Consider the following 24,068-nt stretch of genomic DNA (forward strand, 5'->3'; position numbering starts at 1 on the left):
AGTTCCTCTATTTCCTATGGTGCATGGAAAATTATTGCTGAAGCTGCATATGCGAAGAACACAAGTGGGGAAAAGTGTTAATTCTCTTTGACAGAGCATGCTCCTGTTCACATGCAAATCACAGGGATTAAGACAGAACTCTTTTTCTCTTCCCCTCAAGCTGTCACAGAAGTGAGGGAAATGTAAGTTTCTCTCCTTTGCCATGGAGAGTACAGCAAGTCCAGCATTCCATTCCAGTCTGAAGTATAGCAGGCTTTTTAAGCCTTATTACTCCACAGTTTGCTTTTACTTTATTCTTATCATTCAGTTTCTTTCCTACACCTTATGTAACTGGACTGATCCAATATTAGTTCTCTTTCAAGGGATGGCTTCACTTTGCCACCCCCAAAAATTCTGACAATACTGACTTGCTGTACTGCTTCAAAAGTATTCTTCGCTACATCCTTGGAAGAACACTGCAGTCTGCAATGCTAGTTTTTATGAACAACATACAATTTCAAAGCCACATAGCAAAATATTAATTATGTAAAAATCCATTTGGCATAATCTGATGAAAGTAAAAGTTTCATTTCAGTTTAAAGGAAGTGCTGCTCTGCCTTCTTCACCCTGTTACAAATTTCTACCCAACGCACATACAACCCATAGCAAAAAAGTTATGAGAGAACCCTGGAACGATATATTAAACCACACAAAGGCACAATTGCCATTTCTTACTGCTCAATGCAGTGATAAAAGGATGACAACTTTTCTGGTCGATAGTCTTGAAATACTACTGGACTAGGGCAATTGCTTTGACTGGCAGTTAAAATATCATTAGGCTTTTCCTAACATCTTAAAGGGTGGAACAGACTGTGTGCCAAGGCTGAACATTTATAACAATTTTACAACATTGCAATGGAGTAGTTATCTGCTAGTAACTTATTCTTTCTTCAAAGGCGTCAATTAAAAAGTGTGTCTGTCACCTATGAAACGAGCTACTGTGTTACAAAGGTATGACAATGCAATTTCAAAATTCAAGAACTGTGAACCAATTCTGAATTACAGCATCTGCCACCACTGAAAATTTCATTCTCTGATCAATGTGTTTGATTTTTAACTATGATGACTCAAACACCTCTTTTTTCCTGAGGAGAAAGTAAGATCAGAAGGCAAGCACCTTTTTTGGAGAACTCTCACCCATTATTGCCCATAAGTAGAGTGGCCTGCCCTATTCCAAAAGGATTAATCAGTGATAGGGCATGCTTAAATCTCAACCCTTCTTGTATAAAGATGGCCTTGGTTCAGCGTGATTAACTCAGGAGGCACAGACCCTTAAGATTTTGTAGTCAGTGCCTCAGTTGTCCTGAATGCTGTTTCTTCTTTAAAGAGGAGAACTGAACTGAGTGCTCAGGGGCACCCAAAACCAATCAGTGGAGTCTGGGTCAGAAGACTTCCTGTATCTGATTTAGACCCAAGTAAATATTATGCCATAAGACTGACCCTCTGCCAAGTTTTTTCCTACTATATGGATCCCATTACTATCTGAACTTTCATTACCATAGTATCTTAGAATTTAACATTGGGAGGACTTATCCCCCTTCCCAGGTATTCCAAGTATCCAATTTGCTGATGATTTAAGGATATCTTGTCATTACAAGATATAATATTTGATTCATGACCTTTTCTCTGGACCCATTATCTTGGGATACTAGACACAAAAAGAGAAAAACTGCATAGAATAGACTAAATTTTTTATAATTACCTTAATTAGTAACATGTTTTAAAGCTATTTAAAGTAATTTTTTTGACTATTAATGGTGGTGACCATAAGGCCAAAAGAAAAGAGCAAAAGGCAGATAGGGCCATATACTTTTTATATGGTAACTTCAAAACAGTACTTGAATATACAAGAATTGTGGACATATTGAATCCTAATAGTTAATTTTTAAATGTTTGTGGGACTGTTTAAAAAAGAACAAGAAATGTCCACAGTGAATTGCTTCTGCAGATTTTCAATGAAGGAGAATTCCATATTTGTATTTTACAAATATCTCATCTGTTCAGATGACTTCATCAGAGCTTGTAGCCACACTCAAGCTCATCTTTCATATGCCCTTTAAGCTGCAATCTTTGATGGCCTAAAACATATCATATTTGAAAATGTGATACTTAACCAATGAAATACCACAAAAGGAATTAGTGGTTCTGCAACAAAGTATTTGTATTCTTTGACATATATGCTATACAGGCATTACACAAAGGGCAGGCCTCAAAGAAAAAATTATTAATCATCAAACAACGAATTTGCTCCTTCTTTACCTTGTAACCCAGGATAGCTACTACCAATCTTTAGGAAATAAGGGTTATTTCACTGTGCAGTTTATAATATCCGAAGTCCCTGAAGGAAGTTCTGGATTGGACAAAATCTCTTTATTCCTTGCACATAATCTAGTGTCCACCAATTAGATTGTATATCCTTTTTAAGCATGCATACTGTAAAAGCCATTTATTAAATAAAAATAGCAAACTGAAATTAAATAATCCCTGCTTTTAGACTCTGTACTGCCGCTGCCCGAGTTACGACCACCTCCACTTACGACCATTTGCACTTACGACCAAAGTGGTCGTAAATGCAGATCCGAAATATGAACGGCGATCTGCGCTTACAAACAGCGCAGTTGCCATGTAACTCTATGGGATCCAAGTTACAAACACTTCGAGTTACAGACCAAATTTTGGTCCATAACTTGTTCGTAACTTGGGGACCGGCTGTATTCTGTTCTCCCAGTAAGTGCCTGTTTATAGAAATGACCCATAAAACATTTCTTTGATAAAAAACTGGATGAGGCTAACAGGTTCAATTATAATGTCCAGATTTATACCTCATCTTCTGGGATGCAAGCAGCTACACTTTTATACATGCTTAATTCCATTCTCTTCACACATCTGACAAATGCCAAAAAGTTCAAGTGTGAACCATTATAGTGGAGCTGATGTGTTCTCAATTTCTCTCAGGATATGGCCCACATATTAACAGCAGGGTTAGCTCATGGATTGATTGCTTTTCCATCAGGATTATTCAGACCACTTTCCCCTTCCCATTCATGATAAACACCACTCTATTCCACCTACTGCAATTGCTTAAATTAAAAGTAATTTATCTTTAGATAAAACAGTTAAAAACAAGGAGAGTCAGGACCATCTAATCAGCCAGTCAGTGATTGCAAATCAGAATTTGAAGACAACTAGTCTATCAGAACCGAATTGTAGGAAACACGTTTCTAAGCTGTACTCCACTGAATTCAATTCAACATGAACTCATATGAATCAATGGCCTGGTCAATTAAACTGACATGCTGCTGTACTAAAAGGGAATTGCCTATACAGTGAAATCTACTGCTAATAAAGCAAAGCATTTACTTACATTCTGCTACTGGTTTTATTAACATAAAAAAACACGTTATAAAAATAGTTACTTTTCATCCATACGGCTGCGCATTTTCTTGAGCTTCTGCATGATGCTACTAGTCTCGCTACTGGAAATAGAGATCGGTGAAGGACTGCGGGTCTCTACATCAGTTGGAAGTGGGCTAGAAGCATTGCTCTGCTTAGTATCATCCTCACTGCGAACCTCCTGAAAGGAAAGCAAAACAAAATTAAGAAAAGTACCATGGGCTTGGAATGAAGAACAGAACTTTGTAATTACTGATCCACTTTCCTCCTTTCTTCAACTTAAAACACAAAATGTTGCCCTCTAGGATTGCCTTAATTAGTTTAATCCTTGGTTCCAAACAGTCTATCTAGAATTTATCCTGAGGTCAGTGAAACTCAAACCCCAATGGAATTTTAAGCAATCAAGAAAATAAATCCATAAGAAAACGCTAGTGAGAAAACTGCAGAGCCAAAAAGAAGGCAGGTAATGCTTTTTTACTTATCCTTTTCAAGTTTCTTTTTTACTTCATTAATTTACTACATATTTATCTCCAACCCAACACCAATACTATAGAAATCTGAGGCATTAGTTTCTATAGTAGATGCATGGTAGCTAATTTAATATACCAACATTTTTTAAAATTCAGCATAAATCTTTTTAGTGTTCTGCCTTTCTATAACTTAAGCTCTTCACTGATAGTTTCTTAAATACTGAGTCAGTCCTTTCCATATCAATATCCATTAGATTTTGAGAAGAGTTAGTATCCATAATGTAATCTTTCCTATCTTTCTACCTTGAGGAAGAAACATGAAATAATAAGGGTGTCAAGACCTCAAACCATACTACCTACACATTTTAAATACTGAGATTCCACCCCTCTCTCATGTCTTGTTCTCTTCCCTCTATGGGTAGGATGTAGTCTGTAGACTCTCAATTCTACATTTTATCTTTCTCAGTCTCTAACAAGCAATTATTTAACTGGATAATTACATGGGATTCTTTCTTTCCTAGATGTCCATGTTTCCTTTTTGTTTTCTTCTACTCACAGAGAATGCACTCTTGTGTATGGTCTGGTAAGTTCAAGAATCTTGCTGTTGCAATAGTCAAAAATTCTGTACTATAACGAGTATGTTCATTTTCCAAATAGGTCTTTCATCCAGGAAGCATATCATCTGGTATTGCCAATGATACAGGGGGCTTCCCACTATTTGAGGGAAGACTGAATGAAATAATCTAAAAATCATCAGAACACCTTACTATAAATTTTTGGTATAATATGGAAAGAGTAAGGAAAACTGGTTTTATTAGTCAAGTGACTTTGGGTACCTCTTTTTCAAGGCCCAAATTGATACTCCATAAAACAGACTAATTTTCAAAAGGGCAAAAGCTCAGCATTGTCTGAAAACCAGACGCTTTTAAAGTGTCTCAAGCTGACATCTGTAAGTCAAGATACCTAAAATCATTAGTAACTTTTGAAACTCTTGACAATTAACATCACTTGTGATCCAGTTAAAAATAAAGGTCTTTTGAAAGTCATTGCCATATGGTTATGTTTTCCTTCCACAATAATTTAAACAGATCAGACAGACAAAACTGCTCACAAACACAATGGATGAGGGAAGGTTTAGGATGAGGAGTAAGTTTGTAAGCGATATGTTCAACATGATAACTTTTCATTACTATACAGCTGAAGTAAATTACCAACAACAGAGGCTGGTACTAAGTAGCAAGATACAGCTTCTGTAATGTCACTTACCAGCTTGTTTTCCCCTGCAGACTTCAGTTTTTCCTGAAGTTTCATAGTAGTCTGGCGAATTCGTTCTATCTCCTCCTGTTGCTTAAGTATCAGTTGTCTCTCCTTCCGAGCTGCCTTATTGGCCTCTTGCAAACGCTTAATTTCAGCCTTTAAAGGTAAGGAAGATGCAGCAAGAACTATAGTGACAGACAGTTGTATAGAACGTATACTGAGGCTATCCTAATAGTGCCAGCAGCATTATTCTATTTTGATAATTTTGTTCAGCTATTCTCAGAGCAAGGAGAGCTGATCGATAAATCACTATCCTACCACTAATAACTGTCCTGATATAAACAGCTCAACTTGTTTAAGCTAGATACTATTATAATACAAACAACAAAAACAATAGCGAGAACCACAATAAGTTTAGTATCCAAGAACCTGGTTCAGTAGTTGATGTTCTTAAGAATCTATAGACTGTCAGAGCTGACCAGTGACTATACAATGGATTCAACTGGATTTTTATTATAGGGCAGCATTTACCTTCTCCTGCTGCAGCCTCAGTAGCAGACCACGCTGTCTCTTTCGGATGGGTGGCATCTTGTCATCCTCTCCTTTGTCTCGTAAATGTCTGCAAGGAGATTGGGGGGGGGGGGGGGGGGGAGAAAAAGTAAATAAATAGCCTTAATTTCTCACTTCCAAATATGGTGATACTTTTTGTGGCAGGGTGTTGCCCTGCACTGGCCCTTTAAGGGGCTGGAAGACCTGGAGTCAGGGGGAAGCCCAGCTGAGGGCAATTAAGGAGGGCCCAGCTGGAGCTTATAAGAGCAGCTCCTGGGAGGAAGAGAGGGTTCTGCCTGTCTGCCACCACAAGGCCTCAGGCTTTGGGCCCAGGGAACCCAAACTACCCATCATGAGGCCCAGTGCTGCATGGAGGCAGTCATGAAGGGCGGGGGCTCGCACAGAGGCAGCCCTAAAAGGCCAGGCTGCAGGGAGGCAGCCGTGGCTCGCACAGAGGCAGCTGTGGTAGGCTGGGGGCACTCAGGGAAGCCTTAGGCCAGAAGACACAAAGGCAGAGGTGCAGAAGGGAACCGGGCAGACCGAGGAACTGGGTGTTCCAGGAAGGAGCTGAGTGCTCCCAGGAAGAGCTAGTGGTCCCTGGGAGTAGGACGGACCCTGGGAGTACCAGAAGAACAGTGACTCCCCCACAGAAGGGGGCATGGACGAACAGTGGAGTGGTCACTGCCAGAGGGCAGTGACCTGAAGAGAACACCTCACTCAAAGGGGGCGCATCAGCATCGGAGCGGCGGGTGACTTCCCCACAAGCCACCCCGAGGGAGTCAATCCAGGCAAAAAAGTGAGAAGCCGTGCGAAAAGTGAGTGAACCCGCTACATTTTATACTTGGCAATCTTACATCTCCAAAATAGAGTAGCACCATTTTGCATGTCAAAACTCCATCATGAATATTCTTGTCTGTGAAATATCCTATATTCTTTATGGTTTATACATAAATAGTTTTGCTACTCAGTTTGGGTCTGAGATATAATTGTATAGCAAAGGCATAAAAAGTTAAAACAGAGTCAATATAATGATGCCAGACATTGCCTCACATGCACAGGGGCCAGATACTCATAGCATACCCACTTGAAAGAGAAAAAGAAATGGGAAAATGCTTTAGGTCACTAGCAGTTCCCTCCTGACACATGAAATCCTAGAGTAAAGAAACAGTGACAGTTGTTTACTACAACACAGGCCTTTGCTGGTTGGTGAATACAGGGATTTTAGAAAAGGAGGAGGAGGAGATAAGTGTCCTTAATACCACAGTTACTATTGAGACAGTATGCATAATTAAGGTCTGAATATATTGCATGCGACTGTTCCAAAAAATTGAAATTGTTTCCTCTTGAGTTGAAAAGTGTTCTCATGTAGGACGTTAAAAGTTGCTTTGCAAACGTACAAGGGAATAGTCATGTCCCTAATGCACCCTCCCATTACCAACCTTAACTCAGGGAACAATACTTAAACAGGAGCAAATAAGAAAATCATCATCTCTCACTGTTTGCTGCATAGGCAAGCTTGTCTTTTTTGAACAGTACTGAATTTAAATTGGAGAACATATGTGCCTATTGCATCATTTTTACATGTATAAGATGATTTTAGAGGAGCAGTTTACAAAAGAACATTTAATTGAATTTAAAAAACAGAACATGAAGTCATTAAAAATGCCCAGGTTTGATCACAAATGCAGGAATCATCAGTGATACTACATATTCAGAGTTCTCTTACTTCTTCTGGTGTTCCAGCCAGGCTAACTCAGCCTTAGTTTTTTCTTTCAATGCCTTCTCACGGAGCCGGAGCAGTGAAGACTGATGAGCTGCTCGCATTTCCTCTTCCTTCATATACTGCCGCACCATCTCCATGGTGAATTTAGAGAAACTATCCTGCCCCTCAGAGAATGGCATACTTAGCTCCTGGTGAGGCAAGATAAATTCCAGTTAATCCCCACAAAAAGGACCTCAAGTAATATTTCATCAGACCCAAATTATCTCAGTGAAAGAGGATGAGGGCCAGCATTCTGCATATACAATACCAGTACCCAACCACACGTGGAGATTGAAACTCATACTAAAAGATATTTGAAGAGATGGTATGAAAGTAGAAGGGGTGGAGGTATGGAGAACCTTAGTTGTTAATGGTGTACTTTTTTTTGTTTTTTTTCATTTTACTGGGACACAGAGCTAACATACTGTTAGATAATCGGGTGGTGGTGGTCAGGGACTCCCTCCTAAGAGGGACTGAGTCATCCATCTGCCGTCCCGATGTGCAATCTCGAGAAGTGTGCTGCTTACCAGGAGCTCGCATTCAGGATGTGACTGAAAGTCTTCCGAAAGTGATTAAACCTTCAGATTGCTACCCCTTCCTGCATCTCCATGTAGGAACTAATAATATGGCCAAGAATGACCTTGAGCGGGTCACAGCAGGTTACGTAGCGCTGGGAAGAAGGATCAAGGAATTTGAAGCGCAAGTGGCGTTCTCTTCCATCCTTCCAGTTGAAGGAAAAGGTCCGGGGTAGGGATTGTCAAACTGAGGAAGTAAAAGTGTGGTTGCGCAGGTGGTGTTGGAGAGAGGGCTTTGGTTTCTTCAACCATGGGACTCTGTTCCGGACACAAGGATTGTTAGGAAGAGATGGGATCCACCTAACCAAGAGAGGAAAGAGCATCTTCACGGGCAGGCTTGCAAACCTAGTGAAGAGGACTTTAAACTATGTTCGTTGGGGGACAGTGACCAAAGCCCTGAGGTAAGTGAGGAAGTTGGACACCGTGAAGAATCATAAGGAGGAACGAGCAACAAAAGAGGACCCCCTGATTTGGATGGAGAAGGTAGGGCAATCAACTGGTTATCTAAGATGTGATTTGCTTAATTTTACAATAAAGATTTTTGTTTAAATGATAACTTGGGGAGACTGTGAGATAGTTGTATAATTATTAGAAAAGTATATATTAAGTGCTTATTCACAAAGCATTCCTTGAAACAATTGACTAATATAAAATATAAAACATTTAGGTTGCAACTGAATATTCAAAAGTTTGAAAATGCCTGATTTACAGTTGCCCATGCAACCTTAATTCTGTCCCCTGGGAATTATGTCCCTTCTGTACACTGCATGAGGTAGCTGACCTGTGGGAAAAATGCGATCATGTAATTAAACATATAATTCATACATACAAGGGGTTGTGCTGATAACCATAATTCTGACATTTTGTCATTTTTAAGTGCTTGGCTCGAAAGCTAAGTAACTTTTTAACAGTTTTATTATGTAATTTCCAAAGATTTTGTTTTTTAAAAAGAAAAATGGTAAACAAGCTATATTATATACAACTGTAATTCCATGCAAGAGACAAAGTTTCATTCTCTATGAGCTTTACATATGGCATGATTCACAATGTACTCTATACAATTATCCCTTGAGTGTTTTCAGGAAAAGAAACATCTTAAAGAGAGTTCATTTCCAAGTCACCGACAGATTGTGTATCTCACCTAGGAAAGAATCTCAAGTCCATTTATTCTCCATAACTAGTTGCCTGGTATTAGAGACTTACCTTGACAGATGACAGGGCTGTCTTTTCTGGGGAGATTTCCTCATCAGAATCATCCCGATGACCTCGTTTCTTCTCCATGTTAATCCTGCGATGGCTCTCAGAAGGTAACAAAGACCGGAAAGACTTTTCTTCTATCTCATCTTCTGTCATGGACTCATCAAATTTCAGGGAATATTCTGTTGCAATGGAAAATGAATCTGACAGAGGAATCAGAGAAAAAGTTTATTTACAAAGGAATCTTCATTATGTAAATAAGATTTTGAAATGGGTCTAACATCAGCAAAGGTATAAAGTGCTGTGTGGAAACTAAGACCGAATACAGTAAAACTCTGATGGTCCGGCATCTGACAGTCCAGCACTCCTGATGGTCCGGCACCATCAGGAACCCGGAAGTGCTCCGGGCAGCCGGACCATTGGAGCTGCTCTGCCCCCAGCTTCCCCTATTCAGCCCTTGCTAAAACTGACCAGTGGCTGAATTGGGGAAGCCGGAGGCAGAGCAGCTGGGGCGCTGCAGGGTAGGGCCCCTAGCGCTGCCCCTCAGGGCTGCGGGACCAACCGGGCAGCACCCCAGGTGTCCCTGATTCAGCCGCTGCTGAAACTGACCAGTGGCTGACTCCAGGAAGCCCGAGGCAGAGCTGCTCTGCCCCGGGCTTGCTGGAATTAGGCGCTGATCAGTATCAGCAGCGTCTGACTTGGGGACACCTGGGGCAGAGCAGCTGGGGTGCTGCTGGGTTGGTCCTGTAGCGCCGAGGAACGGCACGGCACGGGGTTCGCACTAGCCGGCTTTTAAAAATGGCGGCACCGGCTTTATGCTAATGAAGCCCGGGAAATTCAAATCCCGGGCTTCATTAGCAAGTTCGGTATGCATACATTACCCCCCTAGTTCGAACTAGGGGGGTAGTGTAGACATACCCTCAGAGACTATAATGAAAGAATATCAAAATTTTATATTAACATTATTGTTAATCTAATGAAGGCTTCAGCCTAAAGGTATCCAGTGTCTCTTCTTTTTTAACTAATGGTAGCTGGCATACTATAATATATGCTGAATAACAGTAAATTAACATCTGACAACAGTTACATTAACAGAACATAGAACAGCCTATGAAGTTCATTTAAACTGTTCTATAATTAGGGGGAAATTATTTCTTCTTCTCTTTGTCATCCTCTATTATCTCTTCACAGACTACTCCTTAATCCTGAGCAATTTTTACCATCCACGTGTGGAATTAATTTTGCTGAGTACCCCAATATTGAGATAATCTGCAGATGTATGCCGTCAATAGAAACAAAAAGCCTAGATTTAAAAAATATTTTTTAAAAGTTATTATAGAAATAATTACTCCAGTGAGGACAGGTTAGGCATTTTAGAATTTACTTCTCAGGGTTAAATTTAAGCACAAGAGAGAAATAAATTACCAGTCAAACTAAAATAACAGCACTTTAAAGGAATAAAGTTACTGAACATATATGTACACTGCAGAACATACCAAAAAGTAACAATAAACGTGTGCGTGTGCGTGCGTGCATGCGCACGCGCGTGCAAACACATATGTTCTGCTGGGGAAATCTGGGAGACACTGAACTGTCTCTTGAAGGCATTTACTAACCAGAAAGTTGGTTGCTAGCACTATAGAGGCTGCCAGCAGCAATCCTGAATCTCAGCCCTATCCTCCTCCCTGCTCTGAAGTGATGGAGTACACAGACAGGGTAAAGGTGGGGGGAGGGGAAGAGACAGAGTGCACACATGCCTATGTGTGCTGGCTGCTGGGGAAGTCTCCGAAAGACTGTGTACTGTTTCTCTAAGGTACTCTCTCACTGACCCAGAAGGCTCTTCCAGACTTCAAACCACAGCTGCTCTCCTGCTCCTGAGTCCTGTCTCCCCACCCCTTTCTGTGGAGATGGGGCACATAGGTAAGAGAAAGTAGTGGGAGGGGGACACCCTGACATCAGCACACACACTCCCACTCTGCACAGCCAGCAGGAGGGTCCCGAGAGCAGCTGGTCAGAGATGCCAAGGCAGAGGGCAGGACCAACGTAGCTGCAAAACGCAGCAGGTGGTGGGGGTGAGGAGGAACCTGAACACACACTAGTGCACATGCTAATCAGTGCGCAGCACTTGATTCATTCCAGGGCAGATGAGCAGCTTTCAGCGAACACAGGTCCAGAGGCTCATCTTTCTTCACTTATGTTCCCCCTGCATTCATCTCAGAGACTTTAATACTGAGGCACTATCTAGTTTCACCAAAGATCGAGAATACATCTAACCTTTCTCATCTGGTAGTGATGGAATACTATCGCTCCGCAAGGAATGATCCACACCAGTACGAGCCTGCTCTTCTATGGAGCTGCTTGTCTTGTCACGTCGGAAAGGCTTCTTCTCATTCTCCTTGGAAGAAGGGACTGAAGGACTCTCCTGCCGGCTGCTACTGCTACTATTTAACAATAAACAAGAGAATAAACATTTTTTTGAAGGAGACAATACTTTAGAAGTGCCTTTCTCTATCAGAACCAAGACACAGAAAATACTGCACAGGTATTTGACAATTCTGCTTGTTCACACCTTCAACAATTTATTTAAAAAAAAAAAAACAGTTTGAAGTCTCATCTTATTTCTTACTGAGTAAAAGATCTAGCTAAAAAAATTTAGATTAAACAAAAACATGGTTTGGCTACTGCAAAATTCCAGGCCTTGTCAAACAGGAAATCCATATGGAAAGTTCTTATTTGTGGTCTGACACACAAAAAAACAGCCAGGAAACAAACAAGCCTGTAAACGTGCACATCTTTTACCCTGCAATGGGTATTGACGATAAATCATGCTATTCATTCCTGTTTGCTTTCACAAGTCTTTCAAGTTTTGGGAGATTGTTTTGTTTTAGCTTTTTAAAATAGTAATTGTAATTTGTTATTACTAATTATTATTATTATTATTATTAGGGAGGGAAACAAACTGATTAAGACAGAAAACCAAAAGTAGAAATAAATGGTCAATTTTCCTCTGGATAAAAGGTTATTGGTGAGGTGCCAAAGATGTATACTAGGACAGGGGTGGGGAACCTAAGGCCCGGGCCTGGAGGCTAGATTTGGTCCCCGGTTTGCCTCAATCCGGCCCCTAAGGCTCCAGCCACTCCCCCACTCATCGCCACAAGGCAGGGCAGGAGCACACAAAATCTACTAGGCTGGGGCACGCAAGGGGAATGTGGGGAGTGCCTTTCTCCTTCCCAGTCATGGGCCATGTCTGCGGGGTTTTTTTTTTTTTTCTCCTTCTCATTTACATGTGACCCCCCAAAAGATTTTTCTGTGGGTCAGCGGCCCCCCACCCAAAAAAGGTTACTCACCCCTGTACTAAGATCTGGAGAAGGGAGTGGGTAATGAGGTGGTAAAATTTGCAGAAGATATAAAGTTATATAGGTGAGTCAGGACCAGAGACAACTATGGGAAACTTCAGAGTGACCTAACCAAACTATAACAGTTTGTTCAATGTAATGAAATATGAAACAGTGTTGACAAATTCAAGATAATGAATATTGGATGGAATGACAGAAAGTTCTCATGCACCTTAATGAGTTCTAAATTAATTACTAGGTCCCAGGAAACACAGGCAACTGGACAGCTCAATGAAGACTTCTGCTCAGTCTAGAGAAATTATCAAATAAGAACAAACCAAATGGCAGGCTATATGAAGAATGGAACAGAGAATGCAATATATATTGTAAAGCAATCACATAGCTCAATGATATGCCCTCAGCAGGGATACCATTTACTGTTCTAGTTACCACAACTAATAACAAAATACATCGAATCAGAGCTGCTTCTGAGAGAGGTAACAAAAGAATCATTAGGGACATGGAAAAAAGCTCATAGAGAAGCTGAGAAGAGTAGTACTGCTTGCCTTTGACAGGACACAAACAGGAACATGGCAGAAAGGGAACATGATAAAATATACAAAATAATTAATGATATAGAGAAGGCAGAAGAGGAGTTTCTGTTCTTATACTATGAGACAGGAATAACAAGAAGACATTCAATGAAATTAAACCAGGGCATATTTAAAACTAAGAAAACCATCACACCACAAGACTGTGGAATACACTGAGACAAATTTTCATTTGAGGCCCAAAGTTTGTTGGTGGGTGGGTGGAAGCGCGCGCGCGCGCACACACACACACACACACACACACACAAAATTAGATTAAAGATTATTTATATAAATAACACTAATATCCAGAGTTGTAATAGCAAATATTTATAAAACAAACACATTTTGGAAGGGACAGAAACCTTCAAGCTCTGGGACAAAGTAATCTCCAACTACTGGGAATTAAGAAACTTACCTTGGGGGCAAATTAAAATTCCATTAGATACCAGTTTTCCAAAGTATTATTTATATATATTTGTACTGCTTACACTTTTAAAATAGAATTTATGGCACAATTTAATCTCTTCTCACCTCTGATCATGAATCTTAGATCTTGAAGATTCTGAATAACTATCAAATAACGGGGAGTATGTCTGCTTTGAATCACCTGTCTTCTCTTTACTTTGTGAAGGGGCGCCGGATTCATTTTTCCTGTCAAAGGAAAATGTTCTGGGATAAATTTGAGTTGTTTTGGAATAAAGAAAGGTTTATACACGTCTACTTCAATTTAACAGGCGAAATAAGGGTCTCTTGACTAAAGAGTATGGAGGACTTAAAGCAAGGGCAGCCTTGTTAAATCAGACCAAACTAAAACAGAATTAAAACCATCCAATGAGAAGAGTGAATTGTTTCACTTCTCATTTATGTACAGCCCTTTACAGAATAAATGATGTGTAAATCATGGGGAAAAAAAACCCTCTGTCTTTGCATTCTTACATTAATCTGAGTTCATTTTCTTAGTCTGTCTACTCTATCCACATAGAACTCCTTTATATAATGCTCTTCCATTAAAACTTCATACGGGTTTCCCTCAAAATGGTGGGAGAACTAGCATAAGACTTTACTCCTGTTGGAAAGCTGCAACTGTTTCACTGGGACTCATAGTAAAATTGCAGCATTCCCCACAACAACTGCTACTGCTTTTCTTAAAGTGCTACATTTGTGAGGGTTGTATTGGTTAAATACCTGTTTGTATCTGCTCGAGATCTGAGCTGTTTCATGAAGTCTGAATGATGCTGCCGCTGATGGTCAAACAGGGTGGTAATTGGAGCTGCAGGAGCACTGACAACATCTGAGTTCTGTGTTCGTGCCAACTCTGTCATCTGAATATAGGAATATACTTGAAACACAACTGCTTTCCCTATATAAAACGCTTAATTGTTGCAGGCATATACATGACATACATCACCATATAATCAATCAATAATTTACACCTAAAGATTAATCAATTTCAACTAAGTAAGAGGAGCAGCTTGCTCTGTATTAGTCTCTCACACACACATACAAAGTGGGAAAAGCCATGTGATAAACTGTATGGGTCATGCAACTGTGGCCAATTAACCTGAACTCTGCTCACTAAATGATCTCCACTTGGACAAACATCCCAGAACTCCAAACTGCCACAAACATAATTTTTTTCCTTTCACCAAAAAATTATACTTGTTTGAGGAGCAAGACTGACAATGCTTAGACTTGAACAAGTGACAGTTTTATCATCTAATACCATACAAGACATCAGGTCTAAAAATGGCATTATATAATCAGAAACCCAGGAATTTCCCCCTTTCTATGGTATAAGGAGCTTGCTTCTAATCAGCAGAAATATATCAAACATTATTTTTAGAAATTCAAGATTTACTAACTTTAAATTTACTAGTTTTAAATTTTCCTCATCAAACCTTTCATACAGAATCTCACCTCATGGATCTGGCGAGCTGCATCTGTAGTGAGCAGAGCAGCTTCCACCTGCTGGGCTGCAATTTTACATGTGGTCTCCTGTAGTGCTTCTGCTGCCTCTTGTCGTGACTGGACCAGATGCTGCAGAGATTCTGCATGGGCCTATAAAGACAAGACAGCAAGGTTATAATTACACTTGATGGGTAGTATTACTATTAGTTTTGTGTTTACAGTTTTAAAGAACAAAAAATCTGCTTGAAATTAAGAGTTGTCTTTAAAGTGTTTTGGTCAGTCAGACACTTCAAACTCCTTTACTCTTTCTAGACCCTCCATCAATTTCACATTAAGAATATTTCTGAGCCCAGGTTTACTGAAAAACAAAGCTCTGTCTTTTTCACACTCCATATTTTTTGGAACTAGACATTACCTGAGCTGCTTTCTGCCTCGCTTCCTCCAGTTGTCTTTGACTCTCTAAAGCCTCTTGCTCAGCCTTGAGTTTCAAAAGAGCCAAATCCCGTTCATGTCGCTGATGCTGTGCCTACATATTAAGAAATTTTAGTGTTAAATAAAGAATCTGCATTTCGATTCCACAACCTACCCCACTAATTGTAACAAAATAACAGTCAGAATGCTGCTCTATTTGCAGTTTGCTGGGCTAAAGTCAAACCTTCAATCTCTCTTCCGGCACCTCTATCTTGTTGGTGGGGGAAATTGACAATCCCTTATTCCCTGGGTACAAAATAAATCAGAATCTGGAAAGTCAGATTGTTCTATTTTGGGAAGTAGCTAATCTTGTTAAGAGGAGCAGATTTCAACCAAGATATACCCAGAATAAGACCAAGAACTCAAGCCTGAACAATCACTATGTTGTCTGAGGACTAAGTATCAAATCTAGTAAACACTTTCTAGGTTTATTCTGACGTGTAACGAATGGTAGGAACTCCTGACTCACCACTGGTGTTGATAAGAACAGGGAAAATGATGCAGGTAATTTTAAAATATAGTGGACATTTAGACTGCATCACCTCAACTGTGGATTGTTTCAATCAGCCGCAGAATTATTTCAATTACAGTGCTTTGGTTAATTTTTCTCACAAAGTACAGAACAAGAGGTTTCTTGCTTTTCTTAAAGCAAGAAAAAGAACTTTTCCAGTCACCTTTAAGATCTGAGCCAGTGAAACAGTCTCCTGCTGGGCAAGGGATATACCCCGCACTCGTTCTACATCGGAGAGTTGCCGTACAGATTCCTCAATGGCACTCAGGTAGTTGAGTTCTGCTGTCAAACGATGCTGGAGGCCAGCAGGAGAGAAGCGCATAGATCCTATAAGAGAATATTTACTATTTAGCAATTGTAGGACTTAGCACTAGTCTACACTTGATTGAATGTTTCTTAGGTGTGTCAAAGATCCACACCCAATGAACAATGCAATTAAGCCAGGGGTGTCCAAACTTTTTTCAAAGAGGGCCAGATTTGATGAAGTGAACATGCGTGAGGGCCGACCATTTTGCCTGACATTCTTTGAACCATTAAAATTAAACGCAAATTAACTATTTTATGCAAAGTTCATTGCAAAGAGCATACTTTTCATTTCGTCACATGGATGACAAATCTAAACAGGTGTTAAATCACTCTGCCTTTCATATCTGAAGGCCAGATGAAAAAAATCCAGGAAGCTGAAATATATGTCAGGAACATTGTAAAGTACATGACATATTATTGGTAATAAAGGTTGTCTGTCAACTTTTAAGTTCAAAAAATATGAACAGGAACATAACACCAAGTATACATGTTGTGTCCAAATATATTTATAACTGATTTAGACCAACTGACATTAACTGAGATTTTACAATGTATTCATCTCAATACATATGGATTCGTTGGGGGCCATAAAAGATAGATATTGCCAAATTACCTGTGGGGCCGTATTAAACCGGAACACGGGCCGCAATTGGCCCGCGGGCTGGACTTTGGACATGCCTGAATTAAGCCAACCTAAGTCCCCGTGTCTCTGAGACCAGGTCTATCCTAGACCCAGGAGGTCAGCTTAAGGTACGCACCTCCAGCTACATAAATAATGTAGCTGGAGTCAACATATTTTAAACGAAGCTTAGAACCATCTTCACAGTGGGAGGCTGATGGGAGAAAATGTTCCTGTTGGCTTTCCTTACTCCTCGCAACTGCGAGGGGTACAGATGCCAACCGAGGGCGCATACGGTATTCAATTTAGCTGGTCTTTACTAGACCTGCTAAATTGAACGCCAGAAGAGTGATCTCGGGCACAGCAAGTGGAGACGTGGCCTTATTAAAGAGAAGATTTCTGCCTCAGAGAGGTGGATTACCTACGACAATGTGAGTAGCTATACTAAAGTCCTACAGGAGTGCAGCTGCCATGCTGTAGCTGTAGCAGTTCAAGTGTAGAGAAGCCCTTGGTCTACATCATAGAAACTACACATAAATACAAAGGGAAAAAAAAGAGGAAGTTTTATGGAATTTGTAGGGCTTGAATGGAGCCAGCTCACCAGCCACTGCTGCTGCTGCTCCTCCAGTCTTGCTAGTTCCCAGGCTTGAGTCAGAGATGGCTACACTGGGCTTGACCCCTGAAGCTGTATTCCCAGGAAAGCCTGCAGGAGACCTGTCCCTTTCCGCTGTATTTCCTAGAGAGTCAAACTGTAATAGTTTCTGGGAGCCTGGAGACGGAGGAGACGTTGGGCTCTTCTGGGACCTTCCCTTGTCTGAGAGACTGACAGAAAAACACAAACCAGAAGGTCAGTATTCTCCAATGCCCAACAATTTAAGTGCAAGGATGAAAGTTTACAAAGTAGTCATCTAGGTCCCCTGTTTGTTTATATTTGAACAGACTATATACAGGGAATGCTTGCCTGGTATTTGCAGGTGCCTATACAGTATTTAAGAAGCGACTCACTACAGGGATGTTGTACATGCATTCCACTTTGGGACATATTTTGATAACAGTGTTTTACAGTATCAAATATAGCTAATACATAAATATGTACTTACAGGCTCTAAAATTGATTTGTGTGTCTTTTTAGAAAGAGGTTTGAGACAAGAGTTTATTTTCAACTAGCAGATTTACCCGTGTTGCTTGGGTCTAACTCAATTTTTGGGGGGGAAGTGAGGGGAAAGAAATGAAACAATAATGTACATGTTTTATTTAAATGACTGTATTTTTCAAAAATTAAGGAAAAAAGTTCCTATTAATAAAAAAATTTACACGATTCAAACATTAAATAGAGCTTATTAAATATTTGCAGTTTTTCTGGTTTTTGCTAGAACTTCTCACTCTGAACGTAGCAATGTATAGTTGCTATGTCCAAAGCAATCTGCTCTCAAATCCACTCCTGCAATTCTGAAGGACTGACGCTGTGCTCTGTTATACTGGAAGCACGTTATACTGGAAATTGCAAATGCTTAAACTCAAACGGATAATCTGTTGATATCAATGGAATCCATGGTATAAAGACATCTTCCCTTTTGGCAATTCCAGTCAAAACGGCAGCTTCAGCGGTGTATGGCTTCAAAGATTTAATGAAAAATCTTATGCCATTACAAAGTCTTGGAGCATCTAAGTTTACTTTTTCAACACCAAGTTATCTTGTGGCATGCCACTAGGATTTAGTGAATTCAAAAATTCTGTGGGATATTGAACTGCTTCGTTGGTGTCCACAACTGTGTCAATTGATTTGCAGCACACAGTCTATCCAGGTTCACCTTGAATTTCAGATGGCAACAGCTCTTCATAGGTGGTCTGCCTACTTTTAGTTTCTTACAGACTATTCTTTATGAAGATGGAAAAAGAAAAGCTAGCTTCAGTGCCTTTTCAACAATTAAACTGAAAGATGCCTGTATTGGCCAAGGTGTTCTTTGTAGTTGTTTGGTATAGAAACAAAGATTCAAAGGGACAAAGTTAATTTAAAAATCACTTCTATTTTGTACCAGCTATTATTACAGTTAACGCCTCAGATGACCATAACTAAGAAACTCTAGAGGAAAAAAAAGGTGTCTAATTTTTCCATGTTTTAATTTTGTAAATTTGACAGCACAATCTAGAGTCTGCTTCAATGTTTTGTTCATCAGTTGCTCTTCCAGGCTCATACACTGGTACATGACCACCACTGATGTTTTGGCAAGTGTGAGGGAGAAGCGCGCGCGCGCACACACACACGCACACACACTTTTTACCCATAATTGCTGCAACAAAATAAACTAAATCTAAACAGTCAACAGGTAGGCATATACTCAGAAAGGGGGGGGGGGGGGGGGGGGAGAAGAGAGAGAGAGAGAGAGAGAGAGAGAGAGAGAGAGAGAGAGAGAGGCAAGCATGAGCATATTTCATGTTGTAGTTGGGTGTACCCTAAAAGCTGCCCTTAATATCAACAATGGGGCAGAAAACTCCCTCAAATATTTACAAGCATTAAAAGGTTTCCAGAACATTTTATTTAAAAAGGTACTCCATCAGTAAACTGATTCCTTCAAAGTACTGTACTCCAATTCAAAGAACTGAAGTTGACAGTTTCCCTCTGAGCATTAAACAAGACAAGCAAGACCTTAATGATCATTTTTATGCTGAAATGAAGTAGCTGTATTCATTATAAAAGCTGCTACGAATTTACAAATAATATTCAAGCTCTGTGTTCTCTCTTGAAATGATATTGCAGCTTCAATATTTTCTTTAACATTTATTAATTTAAAAAATAGTCAGAGATCATCTTTTATTTCAAGTACAGGTGTTTCACTTATAAATGTTGTGAATTATTACTAGTAAACTATCCAGAAAGATGGTCAAATTTTCAGGAGCCAGGCTATAATTTAAGATTTTTATACAAAGTTATTTAATGTAGTACAGAAATAGCAGATTAAGCTACACATCCTTTCTCCACCTCTACACTATGGTTGCACTTGTACTCCACACTTCATATTAAAAACAAACACCAAGCTCTAGTAATATGTGTACAATGTCTTATAAAGGCACACTTTACCTCAACAAAGAATGTCCAGACAACTCTTCCAATGTGCTATCAGTATCTGCATTCTGCTCATGCTCTCTATTAGAAATTTTGCTGCTAGGCAAAGACCTCTTTGCTTGTTGGAACCCATGGTCTCTCTCAGATAGCACTTTGTCATCTTTCACTGGAGAGTGGTGTGAGCTTTCATTGAAAGATTTTAGCTCTGAAAAATATAATGACAAAGTTAAAGCCAAAGTTCAGCTGTTATTACCTACAAAGAAACAACCGAGTGAATTTTTTTACTGATTTAAAAAGAACCTTGTCTAGCCTAAATAAATATGGAACTTTTTACTTTAGACCAGCTCCTTTTCTGAATCATATCTACAGGCTGTCCTCTCTATAAATCCAAGATACATTACAAAAAACTTGGACTTATAGTGCAACAACTTAAAGCAAGGAATTTTTCCCCCCACATCTGACTTCTATTTGCGCAATTCAAGAGCAGGGAATGGGAGGACTTATAATGCATCAGTTCTTACAAGCATCAGCAACTTTAATAATGAACGGTTGTATACCCAGGAGACTTACAGCAGGGATGCCCTGTACTTAAAATGTACTAGTCGAGCGCCTGCTGAACTGCAGACCCAATACAGCCACAAGTGTATAATAGTCAATTCTGTTCTGCCTCACATATCCTTCATCCAAATAGTCAGCTAAATCCCAACTGCGCACACAATTACTGAAAAAAAACAAAAACCCCACATCCCTCCCTCCCAAAAAACCCAAAACCCACAACTTTTTTTTCCTAGTAGTGATTAGAAAAATTCCCATCTTGACTTGTAAAAACAAAAAGGAGTCCTGTGGCACCTTACAGACTAAGGGATTTATTTGGGCATAAGCTTTCATGGGTAAAAACCATTTCAGCAGATACACTGAGTGGAAATCAGATGTAGGGATATATGTGTATATAGATCCATCATGTGCCAGCAATGACCCGTTGCCATATATATTGGCCAAACCAGACAGTCTCTGCACCAAAAGATAAAAGGACACAAATTAGACATTAAGGAAAAGCAACACACAAAACTCAGTAGAATACTTCAACCTCCCTGGATACTCAATAACAGATTTAAAAGTAGCCCTCCTTTTGCAAAAACTCTTCAATACCAGACTACAAAGAGAAACAGTAGAGCTACAATTCATTTTCAAATTTAACACAATGAAATCTGGATTGGGTAAGGACTCTGAATGGTGCTCTCACTACAAAAGCAATGTTCTTCCACTTGTTGTATTCACACCTGCCCATCAACTGCTAGGAGTAAGCCACATCCACCATGATTGAATTGGCCTCATTAAAATTGATCCTATACTTCATAAGTAACTTTTCTTTTGATATTCTTGTACATATATCCCTACATCTGATTTTCACTCTGCATCTGCAAAGTTGTTTGTATCCACCTAAATAAATCTGTTATTCTTCAAAGTGCCACAGGACTCCTCGCTGTTTTTACAGATACCCCTCTGAGAATTAACTTGACTTGCATAATGTGGAACTCTCTTACAGCAACCAGAGTGGAACCGTCAAGAATACAATTGTTATAATTACTTTCCTGACTGTAACCACATTTTACATTTAGTCTTCTCATCTTACTGTTGATTATTTGGGGTTTTTTGAAAGCCTAAAACTAATTTCCCATTTGTAAAAAACACATTTTGTTATGTTTCTAATGCAAAAGAAACTACCATAAGAGGCTCGATATTCATTCATTTGTGCGTACAATTTAATATATAGTCTATTAAACATCTGTATGTTTTCTGTTGGTTCCAAAAAGGTGTCCATTATTTATTTCACAGCAGCTGAATGGTTTTTTAAATTAATTTTAGAGAATTTCAGGACAATTTATAGGTTATATAAAAAAATTAAAACTAAGTCACTAGTTTGATTAATATAGCACATTTTATCACTAAATAGTAGTGATAAAATAGTAATGTTTCTCAACTATTTTTAGCAGTTACTATATGACAAGGCCAAAAAAAGATCACTATAAATAGAATAAGTGAGGTTTCTGGTAGAAATAACATTAACAATTTGGTTTCAGTATTCACCAAACTAAGTTACAAATGAGCATCTCACATAGTGAAAGCATAAGAATGTAACTGCTGAAAACATATATGTGCTTTCTCTTTAGAATAGAACGGAATGCAACAGAAGCAGACAGTTTCATAGAGAGCTGAAAGTAAACAATGCTATCTACTACTTTGGAACTAGATTACAGATGCAGTACCATCAACCACTGAAAATGAAAATGCTTAAATCAAACAAAGTAAATGATCCCAGGAAAAACCTTTAAAAATGTGAGCATACCAATACAACCATCTGACAAACATGATAAAAATGAGTATATACTCAGTACTGTACTTACTTTCCTTTTTCCCTCTCCTTTTAGAAGATCCAGATGAATGAGAAGATGCCCCAGACCAGAGTCCAGGTGAATGCTGGGACGTTAGCTCTATAGATCGGTGTTCATGGGGAGACTTCCTGCTGGGAAGCTCTTCTTGAATGCTGGAATTGCTGCTGCCACTGATACTGCCACAGAACAAAAAAACACTAGCTGAAGATTCCCAATTCCTCTATTCCATGCCACACAAGAAATCTATATGACTTTCTTGAAGAGACAGATGACGAAAATCAGGACCAATTATATAGGTTGAACCTCTCTAGTTCAACACACTCTGGTCTGGCAACATCCATGGTCCGATATAATTTTAGTTAGTTGGATGTTTGCGGCCAAGCTTTCCAAGATCTTGTAAAATTTGTTTATGGCCGCCAGTCCTGGCTCTCAGTGCTCTATGCTGTTATTTAGCTCTAATTTATGCCCAAATGTCTTCTAAGACCCCAGCAAGCAGTGGAAATGTTGGTAATGCCGCTAAGCATAAGCACTTTTTTTTGGTGTTCCATCTACTTATTTCCTTATGCCAATACAATAAAATTGTGTAAGGACACTAAAACATTATGAAGAGACCTGATACCCCTTGACTAGGCATAGGCTTGTATAAGGTTTATCAGTTCAGCCATACATTATTAAGCAGCATTGCATTTATTCACTTCAGAGGAATAAAAATAAAAAAGAGACTCACTCACTACAAGATTGACTAGGTTTATCAGGTAGTCGAGTCACTACTCAAATAATCGCTCCCACTGATACAGAGACAGCAAGGGGAGGGAGCAGGAGCTGGTGCTGGGGGGGAACCAGCTTAAAAGCACTGCCTCCGCAGGAGGCAGGGGAAGCAGACGTGCAGCGGGGGAAAATGGCTTTTTGCTGAAACACAGGAGGTCAATATTAGGGATGTTAAATAGCTGTTAGGAAGCTAATCGAATAGTCGATTTCCATCAACTACTCGATTAGTCGATAAGGGGATTCGCTGCAGCTCTGCTTTTTAAATGTAGCAAGAACCTGGTGGCTTCTACTACATTTAAAAAGCAGAGGCACAATGTCTGGGACCGCTGTCCCTGGTAGCTCTTCCTACGTTTAAAAAGCAGAGCCGCAGCAAACCGCTTTATCGGCTAATCAAGTAGTCGATGGAAATTCCATTGACTACTTGATTAGCTTCCTAACCGCTATTTAACATCCCTAATATTGACCTCCTATGTTTCAGCAAATTCTCTGGTCCAGCACCCATCAGGTTACGAAGGTGCCAGACTAAAGAGATTCAACCTGTACATTGCTGCATTACAAACCCATCTTGAGAAACAAAACGATTTTGGTATTAGAGACTGGTAGTAGTTGCAAGGATACTTAGACTTGATTGTGAGTGTACTGAATTTCAGCCCAGATATGGAATTACAAAAGATGAATATTTGCACAATTTCAGATATACTTTTTTATGGTCATTCAACTACAGATTTGGATACACGTATATATTATCCTGAAATTGACATAAATCTAAATTATTACACATGGACCTAGGATATTGATAAACTTGCAGAACTATGGACTTTTTTAATAGGGTCATGCATTTATAAAAAAAATTAAAGG

At 39.5% G+C, this 24,068-nt stretch overlaps 1 protein-coding gene across 8 annotated transcripts in view; it reads right to left on the minus strand.

Annotated features, from left to right (window-relative positions):
* CEP350 (centrosomal protein 350) overlaps positions 1-24,068 on the minus strand; it is a 108,413-nt gene that overhangs the window by 37,738 nt on the left and 46,607 nt on the right. For 5 of the 8 annotated variants that reach the window (XM_075936823.1, XM_075936821.1, XM_075936820.1 and 2 more), the window contains 14 exons: positions 22,455-22,618; positions 20,065-20,254; positions 17,587-17,807; positions 16,224-16,387; positions 15,494-15,604; positions 15,088-15,228; positions 14,356-14,492; positions 13,702-13,821; positions 11,517-11,683; positions 9,249-9,445; positions 7,435-7,619; positions 5,691-5,778; positions 5,169-5,315; positions 3,456-3,613 (listed from right to left, as the gene is read on the minus strand). In XM_075936823.1, coding sequence (XP_075792938.1) covers positions 3,456-3,613; positions 5,169-5,315; positions 5,691-5,778; positions 7,435-7,619; positions 9,249-9,445; positions 11,517-11,683; positions 13,702-13,821; positions 14,356-14,492; positions 15,088-15,228; positions 15,494-15,604; positions 16,224-16,387; positions 17,587-17,807; positions 20,065-20,254; positions 22,455-22,618 — 2,190 coding nt within the window. The remainder of the gene's footprint in view (positions 1-3,455; positions 3,614-5,168; positions 5,316-5,690; positions 5,779-7,434; positions 7,620-9,248; positions 9,446-11,516; positions 11,684-13,701; positions 13,822-14,355; positions 14,493-15,087; positions 15,229-15,493; positions 15,605-16,223; positions 16,388-17,586; positions 17,808-20,064; positions 20,255-22,454; positions 22,619-24,068) is intronic. The other 3 variants (XM_075936824.1, XM_075936822.1, XM_075936825.1) reach the window with 3 other exon arrangements.

The sequence above is a fragment of the Pelodiscus sinensis genome, chromosome 9, assembly GCF_049634645.1.
Source record: "Pelodiscus sinensis isolate JC-2024 chromosome 9, ASM4963464v1, whole genome shotgun sequence".
In the NCBI taxonomy this organism is placed as follows: domain Eukaryota; kingdom Metazoa; phylum Chordata; order Testudines; family Trionychidae; genus Pelodiscus; species Pelodiscus sinensis.